General features: G+C 46.1%; 1 protein-coding gene and 1 long non-coding RNA gene across 2 annotated transcripts; both read left to right on the top strand.

Moving 5' to 3' along the window:
* Nucleotides 1-8,837: 8,837 nt before the first annotated feature.
* On the top strand, nucleotides 8,838-10,766 carry LOC119388561 (uncharacterized). Its single transcript, XR_005182767.1, has 3 exons — nucleotides 8,838-9,078; nucleotides 9,776-9,932; nucleotides 10,745-10,766. It is a non-coding gene; the product is annotated as an uncharacterized LOC119388561 (long non-coding RNA).
* Nucleotides 10,767-10,816: 50 nt separating this feature from the next.
* On the top strand, nucleotides 10,817-14,513 carry LOC119383573 (uncharacterized protein K02A2.6-like). Its single transcript, XM_037651805.1, has 5 exons — nucleotides 10,817-10,880; nucleotides 11,794-12,102; nucleotides 12,198-13,112; nucleotides 13,219-13,641; nucleotides 14,071-14,513. The coding sequence occupies exons 1-5, from the start codon at nucleotides 10,817-10,819 to the stop codon at nucleotides 14,511-14,513; spliced, it is 2,154 nt and encodes a 717-aa protein (XP_037507733.1).
* The last annotated feature ends 1,656 nt before the right edge of the window (nucleotides 14,514-16,169 follow it).

Below are 16,169 nucleotides of genomic sequence, written 5' to 3'. Positions count from 1 at the left end.
ACCGCCATCTTTGTGAGGACTCCACGGATCGCAATGCGGGCGCTTGGGGACTTCACCTTCGGTTGCCATTACACAGAGCGTTTTCTTTTAAAGCCTGTTCCGCCGTGCGAGATGGTGCGATTACGAGTGGCGGCGAACATACCAGCGCATTCTCAAGTTAAGACAGAGCGCAAACTGATCAGCGCGAGTGTGCGACGTAGTATGCGATAGCCGCGAGCAGCTGTCGCTTTCGGGACGCTTATCACTTTCGCGAGATTTCGCAAATCGTGTTGTACCGCGATTGTTACGTGCACTGCGCAGAGTTGAGCTTGTTAAGCCTTTAGTGGGGCGGCAATTTTCTTCTTGGACGGGGCGAGTCGCGCGTGATCTGGCGAACGTACGTGATCGTATGCCAAATGCATATAGGCTCGAGAATATCACTTCCGTTCTTCGGCAAACCTAGCCTCATATTTCCAAGCGGCAATGCAGAAAAACCGACGCTCATGCGGCGCAAAGTTTCGTCTGCTGACACGGCGGTAGCATTTCTATACGTTTACGCTGCTTGTCCCAGAGTTCGATTTTGCAATATTCGGGTTGTCTCGGGATTTCAACACACGTGACCACGACGTTATTTCCAGTCAGGAGCAGAACTAGCTGGCTGACCTCTGGTTGCCAGCGAGGTGCCAGGGGTTTGAAAATCGAACAGTCCCTCGATGTTTTTTGAGAAATAAATATTTTTTGCCCATGCACCTCAATATGAGCTTGTCCGCCTCAATTTTTACTGGATTCGGGTCGTACGTTTTCCCGGATCATACGTTTATTTTCCACGTTTTTTTCGGAAACGTATCAACAAGGTTCTACTGTGTATATATATATATATATATATATATTGAAAGAAATGCTCAAAGTGCCAGTGGTTCGCTAAGAAATGCTTCGCATTTAAAAGGCACTAAGCGTTTTGGCGTTCCTCTTGTTTGCTTATGACTACGGTGGAGCGGACTTCAGCACTTAGTCTTCAGTTGGACTCAAGCGAAGCTTTGATGCGCACGTTCGCAGCAGCAGCTGCGCCATCCCTTATTGCTCTGTTTGCATGTGTCCCAGAAAGACGTACGAGAGTTCTTTCTATGGAAATAAATTTTTTCGTGCATATATCACGGTTTGAAAACGAATTTTCTAGTTTTCGGTAATACGAAATTTCGGGAGATGCGAATATTTTCGCGCCCCCTTGAAATTCGGATAACCAGGATTCTACTGTATGCTGAACTGTCAAGAAAATTTTTTACCAGTGAAGAAATTAAATGAAATGAAAGAATTATATTTTCCAACCATGTATCCCCATTTAACATGCCTTAGGTACACAACAGGGAATTAGATGGAAAATGATAAAACTTTCTGCATTAAACAGGAAAGCAATTAGATTAAAACTTGTGTGATAATATTCATACATCAGTGCATAAAATTACACTGTTCACAAAATAAAATTGTCTAATTGGGAGACTGCAGTGCATTTACTTATTCTTACATCAGCAGGAACACCCCAGCAGTAATTTTCATAAAACACACACAGTTTCTTGAAAGGCCATGCTCAAATTATGGGATGAGACTACCAAATTATCAACTTATGTAATGATCGGCCTGCTATAAAAGAAATGACAGCTTGCAAAATAGCTACTGAGCATGCGCAAGCAAGTACGCTTTTCACGAGGATAGCCCCGACCACAGACTAGCAGCCAAAAAACAATTTTTTTCCATTCACCACTAATCCCTGCCTTTCGTTCCTCCCTTTCTCTTCTTAGTACATGGGGGAACTTACAATGAGGCGCAACACTCCTGCAGGGTGTTTTGAGCATCTTCGCCACAATGTGGAGGTGTGAACATGCTTACAGCTAGAAAAGCGGTCTCGGAAGAGAGGTCCTCTGTGGGAAAGCCAACTTACAGGTGTTTTCAAAGTGTATGCTAGGGGCACTCACTAGTTTGCAAGGTGTCAATTGACTCAAATGTGTGCAACTTATCAATTCAAAATTCACTCACGTTAAGTTTGGTTTCAGTTAAGCGAACTTCCATACATTTGGACATCATTGCCTCTCCTACCTGTTTATTTATTGATGTAATATTTGTCTGCACATATTACTGCAACTGTGTTATGTTGACCTATGCTAAACGTTAGTACTAGGGCTGTGCAAATACCAAATTCTCAACTTGGAAGCAAATTCAAATAACGAAATCAAGTGCGAAACAAGTCAAGTATTTTTCTAATATTCCTGAATACGAATAGCACAACTATTCACTTTTGCAAAAAAAAAATTTGTTTTCATCAACCAGGCATGAAAAAGTAGGTTGTACAGCAAATAATATATAAGATGCATTGTACAAGACATTGCCTGACAGTACAACATATGCAGTCATTTAATGTTGTCATGAAGGATGGATAGCTGCTTGGTATGCTCAGGAAGCACCGTTGTGCATGTCACCATTCCTCCATAAGGAAAAAGCAGCTCACTATAGACACACTAGTGCTGGTGTGTTAACCATGACGTTGCGGTTTAATCTTCTAAGCATGCTTTCTCAAATGGCAATGACGACTAATCGTCACAATGTTCGTTGCAAGTGCTTCATCTTAGGATGCTGGGCTTCTTTCTGTTTCGACACTTCTTAATTTGCAATGGCTCCCCATTTGTTTTGGTGGTTTTGTTTAGCATAATTTTGGCACTCTATTGCGATAACGTGCTCAGCCTCATACACAATACCATGCTCTGGGGCCACTTCAGTTGAATACTGGCACAAAATTTGCAAAAGAACATATGAGGGGGGCAATGTAGCAACTGAAACCAATCTGTATATTTGTGCATCAATTTTGTGGAATTTAGCACAGGTAGTAAATTTTTGCGTTGATTTCAATACTTGTTATAAATTTTTGTGGCGTTCGAATATTTCAAACAGTAAAACTACTTTGAGAATCGAATATGAAACTATTCCAATCGAATATTTGAAGTCTGGAATATTCGCACACCCCTGGTTAGTACCAGTACTAGTCGTTTATGCATAACTGGAAAAACTGCATAATTTATTAAGATTGTTATGTAACAAAATTACCTACTCAAGTCTTCAAATGTGTAAGACGTTTGTGTTTATGATGACTGAAATCAACACTGCTGCTCTTATGCTCGGTATGAGGTTAATCTCCCCTTTTTGTCCTAACTCAAAAAAAAAAATAATTAAAATATGTGACATCCCAGGCAAAATTCATGTGCTACTACCTAACAACGTTTTTCAGTGATCAATGTGGAGCAGGATTTCTTTCTTCATGGTGGCAATTCCATTTTTCTGAGGCTCATTGGGAGCGGGCTCATGCATTGCACTGGTCGGTACAGAGCAACTCGCACCGGATCACTCTCGCTTGCTTCGCCATAAAGCCATGGATCCGGGGAGAAATGGAACAAGCAGCATATGTCACATGGGTTATTGCATGAGCAACCTTAGTCGAGCTTTGCAGCGGTAGCCAAGGTAGCCACGCAAACATACAGAGCGGAAGCAGGAATAGTTTCCGGAACCAGTTAATGTGACGTGTACATCGGGTACATAAAGAGCTTCCAGCGTGATCTCATGTGGAGCATTCCCGTGTTTCACTGGCAGCTTTTGCTTGGTGCATTCCGAGTGCTCGCTCCAGGATTTTGGCAACCACTCTGGTTCTCCCAGTGAAAAACACCATAAAAAATCCACATCACTGCATATTTGTATTGGTATCTTTGCTACCTAGCAATGCCACATGATGCCTTTTCATTAGTCTAATTTGTGTAATCGGTTATTTCTGCATGCATACAACTATGCACCTAGTGAGACAATTGGTGAGTGTTCACTTTCTCTACTCTACTCAACATCTTGAAATGTCAAACATGTTCCATGCCTTGTGTAAAACAGCACGCGGCAGTCTCACCCAACCCAGTGACTGACAGCTGCACCTCTCCATGTTACCACTTCCAAATTAGTGCACGTGTCAATCTGATCAAGTGGTTGCCCCTGCCCCCATCCCCCCCCTACTGCTTTCGGGACTCTGTTCTGCCAGTCGCAACACTAAGCGACAGTATGCAATTTGAGAACTCTTGGTTTCCTGCATTGACACGCAATGTCAAAGCACAATGTTCATGCCATAGAGGTAAGCATAACAACAAAAACAGCTAGCTAAACTTAAGACCCAGAACAGATAAAATTAAATGCAATAATTTGAGCATGTTACCTCATGTAACATGGTGTACCTTTGTTCCAGCAACATAAGCTAGTAGGGCACGCACCTTTCAGTTGCTAATATGTAGGCTTTTGGAACAAACCTTCACGCAGCACAGAAGCCGCTGTATTTTATCACTCTGGTGCCCCATTCATTTTCACCTAAATAAAAATTTTGGTTACCACCTTACAGCAGGCACCAAGTGGCCACTGAACTTGAGTAGAAACAAGGGATACGGCCAGCTTTTCCTTGGCGACTTCCTGTAATAAAGGTTTTGTCTCACAATTGTTCTGCGCTTTTCATTACATGCCTCGCACAGGTCTTGGACATTACATGCAAGATATGAGCATGCATGCAACTAGGGCTTCACCTCAACATGAACAAAGGTGCCCCCTAGAATTTTAGGACTCTCATTTCAGCAATAATGGTTCATTAATATGATCCGCTTAGAACATACTTTTTTGTTCGCTCAGTTTATTCATGCCGGCAGGTATAGGAAGCTAAATATCCAATTAAATTGCTCTAATCGCCACACCTGAATAGGTCGTAAATGTTGAAACGTTTTTTCCCCTTACTGCATACATTCTCTTACTCAGTTCCCATTTTATTGTCAGCCATCATCAGCCAGAACAGTTTTCCTCTTCCATTAGTATTTCCTACAATAACGACAAATAATGGGCACTTTTCCCACAATGAGGTCGTCGTGAATTTCACCAATGTGTTCTTGGCACAACAGCAATAGTGTTTAGTCTGTTATGGGGGTAGAGCATCTAGAGGAGCATTATTCATTGAGGGTACATTTCATTACTGGTCCCCATTGCAGCAGGGCCCGTATTCTGAAACGATTGCGAAAGGCGACAGTATCACCTTATGTGACATAGAATATGATGTGTTCAATAATTGAATCAACAAGTGCGTGTGATGTCATTGTTGCACTGGCCGTTGGTGTTACGAATGTCTCACAACGCAGGAGTGGGCACACTGTAAGAGCGCAGAGCAACGTGTGGCGTTTTCGAGCGTATTGCCACGCCCACTTCTTGTTTTATTTTGATGTTTTTTTGGTTTGACCAGCAAGGACGGTTATCAACGCTCAAGGCTGTCCGCGAAGCAGTGTTCGAGAAGCTTCTCGATTGTAGTAGATCGTTTTGTTAAGATTTCGCACCGCACGCGAATGTTCCAGCTTTATCGAGAGATAATGCCGCCACAAGCGATATCGCTGGAAAGTTCGATAGTACCTGTATAAAAGCCGACGCACTTGACCGCTTGTCAGTTGATCGACAGTTGACGCTCTGTTCGCCGCTATCAGTGTATTGCTGTAGTTTGACTTTCAGTTTCTCGGCCACAAGTTCGGCCGAATAAACATTTTCATCTCAGACGTGCTGACTACTGCCTTCTTCGACGTCACGACCACGTGACATCTGGTGGAGGTGCTGTTCGTCCATGTTCCGGACGCCCCCATCAAGCCGTGAACCAAGCCCGAGTCGCAAAGAAGACGTCGACGCCAAGGCCAAGCAGCGAGCAAGCCGCAGGCAACAAGGTCTACCGCCAGAGCACGGGCCTCTACCTGAAAAGACCAGGCAAACAAACACCCTGACCTCGACCACAGCGACGATGACAGACGCTGTGCTGCCCGCACCGATTCTTCTCCGGACGCCCAAGGAACCGCCAACCTTCCGCGGATCGCCATTCGAAGACCCGGAAAGCTGGCTCGAAGCCTACGACCGAGTCGCCGTTTACAATGACTGGGCCAGCGAAGACAAGCTACGGCATGTCTACTTCGCCTTGCAAGACGCCGCTCACACCTGGTTTGAGAACCAAGAGCGAACCCTGACAATGTGGGACACATTTCGCACCAGGTTCCTCGCTACATTCACGAGCGTCATCCGCAAGGAGAGGGCCGAGGCGCTGCTTGAAACCCGTTCGCAGCTGCCAAACGAAAACGTGGTGCTTTTCACAGAAGAGATGACCAGACTCTTCCGCCACGCCGACCCCGAAATGCCGGAAGACAAGAAAGTTCGCTTCCTCATGCGAGGAGTAAAACAGGAGCTGCTCGCTGGTCTGATGCGGAACCCACCGAGTACTGTCCAGGAATTCATCTCCGAAGCGACGACGATTGAAAAGACGCTGGAGATGCGCACCCGACAATTCAATCGCCGCTCGACGCCAGCTCACGCAGAAGTTCAATCATTCTGCTCCGATGACCTGCGTGAAACGATTCAAGTGATCGTGCGGGAGGAACTGCGAAAGCTTTTACCCCCGCCGCAGCATGAAGTGGATTCAATCGCCGACGTTGTCCGCGAGTGTGGCGACTCCCTAGCAAAAATTCTAATAGAAGCTTGTATTAGTCTAATAAGTTTTTCTATTAGATGTATTGGTCTTATAAAAATTTTTATTAGCCTAATAGATGGATGTATTAGTCTAATACATTCTCCTATTAGCCCTATTAGTTTCTATTAGTGAGCTGTATAAGACTTGTATTAGTCTAATAGGTCTCGTATAAGTTTTGGTCTGGCACCTATTCGGCTAATAGAAATATGGGTATTTGGTTTAACAAGCTGGATATTTGTATGTAAGTGTTCAACTGCAAAATTGATGACTCAATTGGTTCATCTATTAGCCTTATTAGTTTGTATTGGTATGTTATATATGACTTGTTGAAATTGATATTAGCCTAATAGGTAGATCGTACGGGCTTTTGTCCTGCACCTATATTAGGCTAATAGAAATATGGTTATTCTCTTAAACAAGCTAGGGCATCAAGTAAATGTTAAACCACAAAATTTGTGACATAAGGATGACCTCTGGGTTACTAACATGTTTATGGTGGCGCATGTCAGGCATGCATCATTCTGATTCTGAAGAAGATTTTCTCGCGCTGTGCATAAAGTATATGTTTCACGAAAGAAAAGAGTACGGCATCTATTAATATGTGCCTCACATTTTGGAATTAACATCACAGAGCTATTGTGATCTGCACAATTTTCATAATAGCCTTGTTGCCCATATTGGCCAGACTTAAGGTTTTGATCCTTGTTCCTTGTAAATGCGACCATCACTGATTCCTTTCACAATGCCATCATGAGTTTCAGGTTGCCTTCTCTTCAACGTGTCCATTAAGCCCTATGACACTGCTTTGTCCAAAAGCATGACTTCAATTTGTTTCTTGAGGTTCAATGTAACAACAAATTTTGACCAGAGATTTCGGTGGTACAATGTGGGCATGAAAACACCTTCTGACGAGGATTCGATATCACAGCTTCGCATGCTTGACAAAAAATAGTGACGCTTGACAAGGTCATCCATCCACTGCCTGCACGCTTTCCTTAGCATGTAACTCGAAGTAGGAAGGACGGGCTTGCCCAGGAAAAGGTTAATTATTCCCACAAGCTTCTCCATTCCTGTCCAGTTCAGTGCTACTGACACAGTGTACGCCATCAGCGTAAGCATGGCATCTCTAACAGTCATGTCCGAGTTGGGAAGGCGTTCGCCAGAGAAGATGAGACAAAATTCACCAGCATCACCTTCGCACCTATATGTATCGCTGCAATCTTCAGCGGAACCACTAGATTCACTGTCAGACAGATTGCTAGCGACGCCGCAGCTTTCTGCACGATCACTTGCACTTCCACTTTGGTCGCTTGCATCGTTGTCAGAAGCTTCACGGGGCGAGTCACTCACGCCGGTATTTGCACTTGCGGCAGCACAGTTGACAAGAGGCGACTACCTGTGCGAAGGTGGCTTGGTGCACTGGCGGTTATCCTGGTACCTCGAAGATGTAGTACGTGATAATAAATAAGCCGCCTCCGGCTCCAAATAACGTTTCCTTCGCTCTGCAGTTTCAGACGTTCCGCCATCATGACGGATAGCGCCTAAGTGCCTTTTATCACTGCACCATATCCGAAAAATGAAAAACCAAGTCAGGACTCGACTGATTCAATTTGACTGAGACCGCGACTAAAAGAACAACGTTTGCTTGTTTGTTTTCTTGCTTTTTCCCTCTATGGCGATGGCGATCCTACTGTCCCATATAGACGGCGTATTTTATTAACTACTCATACAGTATAAGAAAGCAAAAAAAAAGCGAGAAAAAATTTTAACATCGGAAAAATTGAACAACAAATTACACAGGCACGCAAACGCGTATTTGGTTTGGAGTGTGAATGAAACGTACTTACCGCTGGTGTCATGCCAAAAGCATAAACTTGCGCAAAGAGCTCATACTTTTGTGATTACTTTTATTCCCGCGCAGATTCAGTGAATTTTTCCTCCGTAATGGGATTTGTGAGGATTTTAGAAATGTCCAAATGGTGCAAACTAAATTAGGATTTCTAGGCGCAAACTCACTTCCCACCCCATCAGCATCGTCACCGCCATCAGCTTTAACACGTGTGTTTCGCCGCTGGGCCTTCCGCCGCTGGGCCCAACGTTTCTTTCTCTGCGGTCTACGGCAAGCGAAGTTTGACAGCGCAGTTATATCACCACGTGTAAAACCTGCACAATGTACGCTTATGTGCGCTTCAAGGACGACGGCGTGAAGGTTGTCTGCACGAAGAAAGAATGAAGAGATTCTCTCTGTATAGTATCAAAGACTTCGACAACAAACAATGGTACAGTGTACGCTGGGATGACAAAAACAGCGGATATTTCAGAGCCCAGATTATGAAGTTGTTTGGTGAGTATGCTTTTGTTGTTCATTGTTTGATGGTGCAATTTCAGGGACAATCGATATATGCACATCGCGTGTACCTGTTTTCAGTAACCAAAGAGGAGGCTGATGCTTCCGCGGAAAGCTCGAGCAAGAGATTTTCCTGCCCCAAATGCCTATGGACAGCAGTTTAGAAGGCGACACCGCAGCGAATGGGGAATCCTACAGAAAGGTGAATCTTGCAAATGTTTGTTTAGCACTACTCAATTACTTAAGGCTGGGCGACGCCGATTTGCTGATGGCCTGCATGGTCGTATGACTTGTGCCTCACGTGTACCGATCTATGGGCCGCCGAACATTCTTTAACAGTGTTCTCAGTGTCCTCGTTCCCGTGAAATGAGTGAAGGCTTACAGCAAAGCTGCTGCATAGCCCCAAGCAACTGTCGGGAGGAGCTCGCATATCATTACAGGATCATCAAAAATTAAATCCTGTTTTTGTCATTGCTTTGTTTGTTTGTTTTGCCTACTTGAAAGCATGAATGGTTTCCCTACTTTAGCTATTTCATAACCATCTGCAAGTGAGTCTGTTTACTGAGGCACATGCACCAGTTTGCATGCAGGTACAGTCAGTGTAGAGACAAGTAGCCAGCCAGACCGAAGGTATCTACTGCATTTCAGATAATAACTACACATGCAACATCTCTATATGCGGCCAAATTTGTTGGCGCTGGTATACATAGCCAACAGAAGAATTGCACGGAGTTGGCACCGTAGTTCTTGCAAAGTTTAAGGCTGTAGCCGAGGCCAGCTTGAGTTGCTGTCAGCTGTTCAACCAGTAGACAAGTGCAACGTACCATATCTGTGCATGCATACATACATTTCTGTGGTTTCTAGTTTTCACCAAATTATTATTTTTTTGTCTGTACCAGCACAAAAGACAAAAACAAGTGCCAAAATCTCGTGTGAAGGATACCGAGGCACAGTTTAGGAAAAAACAGCTGGACCTTTTGTTTCCTCCTGAAGCATGAAAGGGAGGAGATTGTCTTCGGCAAGAAGTTGTGAGGCTGCGCAAGATCTTCAAAGCAGGTTTGTGATACAATTGTTATCATGTTGGGCACTTCATTGAGATCATCCACTTTGCATGCACTTTCGATTTCTCTTTTGATAATTACTCTGTTGCCTTTTACCGTGCCCAGTAATGTAAGTTGTTTATCTGTTCTTCTATTATGTGACCTGCACAGCATGCAGTAGCATGTCACATTTTGTTAGAAATGATGAAAACACTCATAGTTATTTGTTAGTGCATTTTCAAATATCTGCTGCTTTATTTCGTTTACGTTTAATATAATTTTTTTCTCCATATTTTACTATGCATGATCCTCGGCATCCTCAATTATATGTCAAGTTCCCAAACCTGAAAGCTGACATAGCACGCCCTCTGAAACCTGAAGCTGAGCAGCAACAGTCCCCTTTATAGGGCACTGTTGCTGCTGCTAAAATTAAACATTGACAGCTGCGCAGTCTTATCTTCTTTAATTTAAGCTGCGGGAAAGAAGCAGAATAAAATTCCACTGGTGTTAAATTTTTTGCTGTTGTCTGATGTCAGCAAATGAGAAATTGTAGCATGTGTCAGCCATGTTGTTAATGGATGAAGCTCTGCCTCTGTAGTTTTTATTGCGACAGATGGTTGCCTGTTACTGCAGCTATTTGAATATTAGTTTCCGATTTAGTGTCTTATTTGTTTCATGTTTTCTGGAATAACGCATCTTGAGCTAGTTCGTTGAACATAACAAGGCAAAAACAGTGCGCACTTGACGTGGACGGACAGAAGGAACACAGTGCCTGTGTTCTGTGTTTGTGAGCTTAAAAAAGTGATTTACTTATGTGTTTGGTTCTAGATTTCTTCAGCCACTCCTCGCCAGAAGTATCCATTTAAGGAGGTTGACCTCGCGGTAAAAATTGCGGACATCATGAAGGTACCGACGCCACCAACTCAGCAGCTAACACCACCACCTCAGCAGCCAAATGAGGAAGGTTAACTGTAGAGGGCTCACCTCACTTGACGATTTAAATAAAGTGTGTTTGTGTTTGACAACTGCCTTTGTGTCATATGCAGTGACATGCATGCCGCTGCCGCATGCTATGAGCAAAGCCTGCTCGCTGCCTGTGCAGGCACATATTGATCTAATAGAGGCTATTAGTTTATGCGTATTAGCCTAATACAGGCTATTAGCTTATGCCTATAAGCCTAATACAGGCTATTAGCTTATGCCTATAAGCCTAATACAGGCTATTAGTATATGCCTATAAGCCTAATACGGACTATTAGGTTATGCCTATGAGCGTAATACAGGCTATTAGTTTATTCCTATGAGCCTAATACAGGCTATTAGTTTATGCCTATGAGCCTAATACAGGCTATTAGTTTATGCCTATGAGCCTAATACAGGCTATTAGTTTATGCCTATGAGCCTAATACAGGCTATTGGTCTTGTCCTATTAGTGTTGTCCAATAAGACTTGTACAGGCTATTAGTCTTATACTGTATTAGTCTAATACATGTATTAGTGCCCATAACCTAGTAGGCTATTAGTTTTTCTATTAGAATTTTTGCTAGGGCTGGCGTCAATGTTGACGTGAATGGACATAATCCGCTGGCAACCCTGAGTGTGGGACTGCGCACGCCTTCGTCAAGGGTGTGTCCTATTATTCTTCCCGCGTATCCGCCATGCGTGCGGCTTACAGTCAATAAATGTTTGTTACAACATAACAAAACTGGCGACGAGGATGGGATAGACTCCAAGCATTTGGCCAAAGCAACGAGCACTACCGGGAGCAAACTGCAGCTCGAAACAAGGTGGGGACTGAGCGCGGAGAGGGTGATTTCGAACAATTGCTCAGGCACAACCATTGATCGCGGCGCCATTGCCGTTCGATGCAACTTCAGAATCTTGGATCAATTATGTCGAAAGGTTAGAGGCATTCTTCGAAGCCAACGACGTGACTTCGGATTCGAAAAAAAAGTCGATCCTAATCTCCGTCCTGAACCCCGAGACCTACGCTCGTCTGCGGAGCTTGTTGGCACCGAGCAAGCCGAAGGATGAAACGTACGATACCATCATCCGTGTCCTGACGCAACACCTCAGTCCCGAGCCATCGGAGATCTACGAAACTTTCAGATTCCAGACCCGGGTGCAAAACAGCGGAGAAAGTGTGGCCGACTACCTAGCGGAACTGCGAAAGATTGCCGACCACTGTGGGTTCGGATTCGTGACCGTTTCGTCATCGGACTGCATGTAAAGGGGGTACAGCGGCTACTGCTTGCTAAACCACGTAGTTTGACCTTGAAAGACGCGCTGGACACCACCCTGGCCGCGGAGTTGGCCATCTCAAATGCAAGTCGCCTGCCGGGATCAAGTGACACGCCAGCCGCAACGGCGGCAACCGGCGTGAATGCTTTGGAGCAGAAGAAACGTCACGGCAACCAGAAAGCCAGCCGGCCACCAGGCAAGAAGCCCTCGTGCATTCGTTGTGGCGAGAAAAGTCATTCACCGCCGGAATGCCCGCACAAGAACACAACGTGTTTTAAGTGCAACAAACGAGGACACTTAGCGAGCCAGTGCTTCGGGAACAAGACTCCTGGCCATCAAGGCAAGTTTCAGTCGAACATGATGCTTGAAGAAGAACCCGAAAGCTTCTACCTGTCCACAGTTCAGAGTCAGAAGGACGTGCGTAGCACCGCATACACTACCACACTCAACTGGGGTGGAGTAGAGCTCCAGATGCAAGTGGACACCGGATCCCCTGTGTGCGTGATTGCAGAAGAGACCTACAGGCGTAGGGCACATTTCTGGCCGAAGTTGGAGCCAACAGATAAAACTCTATATTGTTACACTGGGAAACTGCCTCTACTGGGAGTTTTGAAGCTGGTGGTGAACAACCCAACCGGTGAAACGGAAGGGGAGCTGTATGTGACAAAGTGTTCCAGTCCATCCCTCTGTAGTCGCGACATCATCCAGAAACTGAACATTCTTGGACCAAACAGTGTCACCTTTGTGCAGGTGGACGGTTCCGTTCAGGAAACAGTAACAAAGCTGAAGAGGGAATTCAGCGACTTGTTCCAACCTGGTACGGGGTTGATGAAGGGGCCACCAGCGCACATCAACTTGAAGAAGGAGGTAAACCCAAAATTCTTCAAAGCACGCTCTCTACCTTATGCCATACGTGACAAAGTGGCTAGGGAGTTGGACCGGCTGTGTGAAGAAGGTATCCTATCACCGGTCGCCCATAGTGAGTGGGCCACCCCAGTGGTACCAGTGCTCAAAGGGCAGTTTGAGGTTGTGTGGTGACTTCAAGGTCACTTTGAACACAGCATGCGAAGTAGACCAGTACCCACTGCCTAAGGTGGAGGACATGTTCGCCAATTTGAAAGATGGCTATTGGTTCACGAAACTGGACTTACGGGAAGCATACTGCCATGTGCCTTTAGATGAGTCGAAGAAGGCAGCAGTGCTAAATACTCACAAGGGACTGTTTTCGTACAACCGTTTGCCTTATGGAATAGCATCAGCACCTGCAATTTTTCAGAGGAAAATGGAGGCAGTGCTCAAAGACATTCCAGGCACTCAGGTGTTCCTGGATGACATTTTGGTGGCTGAACGCCAGCATGAGTTTGGCACAACCCTACGGAAGGTGTTGTCAGCTCTCCGTGACAATGGTATTAAGCTCAGGGAGGAGAAATGCATTTTTGGTGAAGAAGGAGTGAACTACCTGGGACACCGAATTGACAGGGAAGGTCTGCATCCCTGTGAAAAGAAAATGGAGGCAGTCATGAAGGCACCTGAGCCATGCAGCGTCCAGGAACTTTATTCATTTTTGGGCCTCATATCTTACTATCGGAGTTTCTTACCAAATATGTCCACTGTGCTTTCTCCACTCCATAAGCTTTTGAGGAAAGACTCAAAATGGAAATGGGGCCAAGAAGAAATGGCTGCATTCAGGGCGACCAAGCAAGCACTGCAAAGTTCAAACCTACTGGTCCGCTATGACCCAAACAAGCAAGTCATCTTGGAATGTGACGCATCACCTGAAGGGGTTGGAGCAGTACTTTCACACGTCATCGATGGGGTGGAACGGCCCATTGCGTTTCGTTCAAGAACACTCACGAACGCAGAAAGAAACTACTCTCAACTTGAACGGGAAGCCTTGGCACTTGTTTTTGCAGTCACGAAGTTCAGGGACTACCTGCTAGGTCGCTCGTTTGTTCTGAAAACAGATCATGAGCCATTGGTGGGATTATTTAAAGAAACCAAGGCAGTACCTGCGGTGGCAGCAGCCAGAATCCAGAGATGGGGTCTTATCCTGGGAGCGCATCAGTACACCATTAAATATAAACCGGGACAGCAGAATGGAAATGCCGATGCCCTCAGTAGGCTTCCTGCAGAAGAAGCGGAAGACACAAACTCCCAGAGTGAGCAAGTACTGTCAACAAGTCTTCTGGACAGCAGCCCACTGTCACGTCAGCAACTTGAGGAGCTGACTCAAAAAGACCCTGTGTTAATGGAAGTTCGCCACCAATTCAACAAGGATGGCCAAGGAAGGTTAAAGATCGCAAGTTGCAACCTTTCTGGCGGCTACGACATGAACTCGCAGTGGACAATGGACTGATCTGCCGCGGTGATCGTGTAGTGATTCCTCAGCAAGCAAGGAGGGCGTTCCTGCTAGAACTACATGACACACATCTCGGAATCAACTCTACAAAAGCTCTGGCAGGGACTCTCATGTGGTGGCCTGGCATAGGGTCGGAGGTGGAACAACTCTTGCATGAATGCAGTGTTTGTCAACAAGCAGCAGCAATGCCTGTATCTAAGGAACCTTTGAGCTGGCCAGCCACAATGCAGCCATGGACTCGCATCCATGTCGACTATGCACGCCCAGTGGAAGGCAAGATGATCCTGGTGATTGTGGACAGCCATTCCGGGTGGGTGGAAGCCATTCCAACTCCATCAGCTACGGCAGCCGCGACAGTAGAACACTTACGAACTGTGTTCGCGCGTTTTGGCCTGCCTGTATGCCTGGTGACGGATAATGGAACATCATTCACCGGAGTCGAATTCCAAGACTTTGTACGACAAAATGGCATACGCCACATTCGTACGGCACCTTACAAACCACAAGCAAATGGTTTGGCCGAAAGAGCTGTACGTTCCGTGAAAGAAGGTCTGAAACGTATGACCGGGGGAAGCCTTACCACAAGATTGGCCAGGTGGTTGCACATTCACCGCAGAACACCATCGGGGCAAAGGACACGTTCACCAGCAGAACTAATGCTTTCGTTCACACCAAGAACCAAGCTAGATTTGATCATAAGGGTCCCAGAAGTGCCACTGCCAGGAAAGACAAGTGGCTACCAGAAAGGTGATCTAGTCTTCTGTAAAAATTTTGGCACTGGTGAACCGTGGCTACCGGGAGAGGTGGTTGAAGTGCAATGAAATCGCCTCTTGGTAGTGAAAACTCGAAGAGGGATTCTTAGACGGCATCTGGATCAGATACGCCGGAGGCACACAGCAGACCCAACAAGTTCCAAGGCAGAATCAAATGAAGACCCACCAGAGGAATTCTTCCCCGAATGGCAGCGAGAAGAACCAGTGCAAAATGCTTCAGCTCCAGCAGAAGGGCTACCACAGCAGCACCCACCAGTTGTGAAAAACCGACCGCAGCGCTCTCGCCGACCTTCAAATCGATTAGACCTTTAGGGGAAGTTTTCGTGTAAGTGTGGGGGGGTGTGGCGACTGGCGTCAATGTTGACGTGAATGGACATAATCCGCTGGCAACCCTGAGTGTGGGACTGCGCGCACCTTCGTCAAGGGCATTTCCTCCATGGTCAAGGGTGTGTCCTATTATTCTTCCCGCGTATCCGCCATGCGTGCGGCTTACAGTCAATAAATGTTTGTTACAACATAACAGCGAGGAAGTCCGGCAATCGCTTGGAATTCCCGAAGCACCGCAGGCTCAGCCGGAAGCCATGAGCTATGCTGCTACAGCCCGACGCAACGACCCCCCCCCTCCTCGCCCACGTCAAGACGCCGCGCCGCCGCAGCGGTTCCGCCGTCAGGCACCGCCGCCACCACCACCGACGCCATACCGCCCGCCGACAGGACAAGGATGCGCCCCCCGAAAGACCGACGTTTGGCGTGCCCCCGACAACCGCCCGCTCTGCTACCACTGCGGGGAGGCCGGCCACACGTACCGCCGCTGCCAATACCGACAGATGGGGCTACGCGGATTCGCCATCAACGCGCCGCGCCCGCAGCCAGGCGAACG

This window comes from Rhipicephalus sanguineus, chromosome 1 (assembly GCF_013339695.2).
Source record: "Rhipicephalus sanguineus isolate Rsan-2018 chromosome 1, BIME_Rsan_1.4, whole genome shotgun sequence".
Taxonomy (NCBI): Eukaryota; Metazoa; Arthropoda; class Arachnida; order Ixodida; family Ixodidae; genus Rhipicephalus; species Rhipicephalus sanguineus.
Note: the sequence above shows the minus strand (reverse complement) of the source record. Positions and strands in the feature narration are given on the sequence as shown.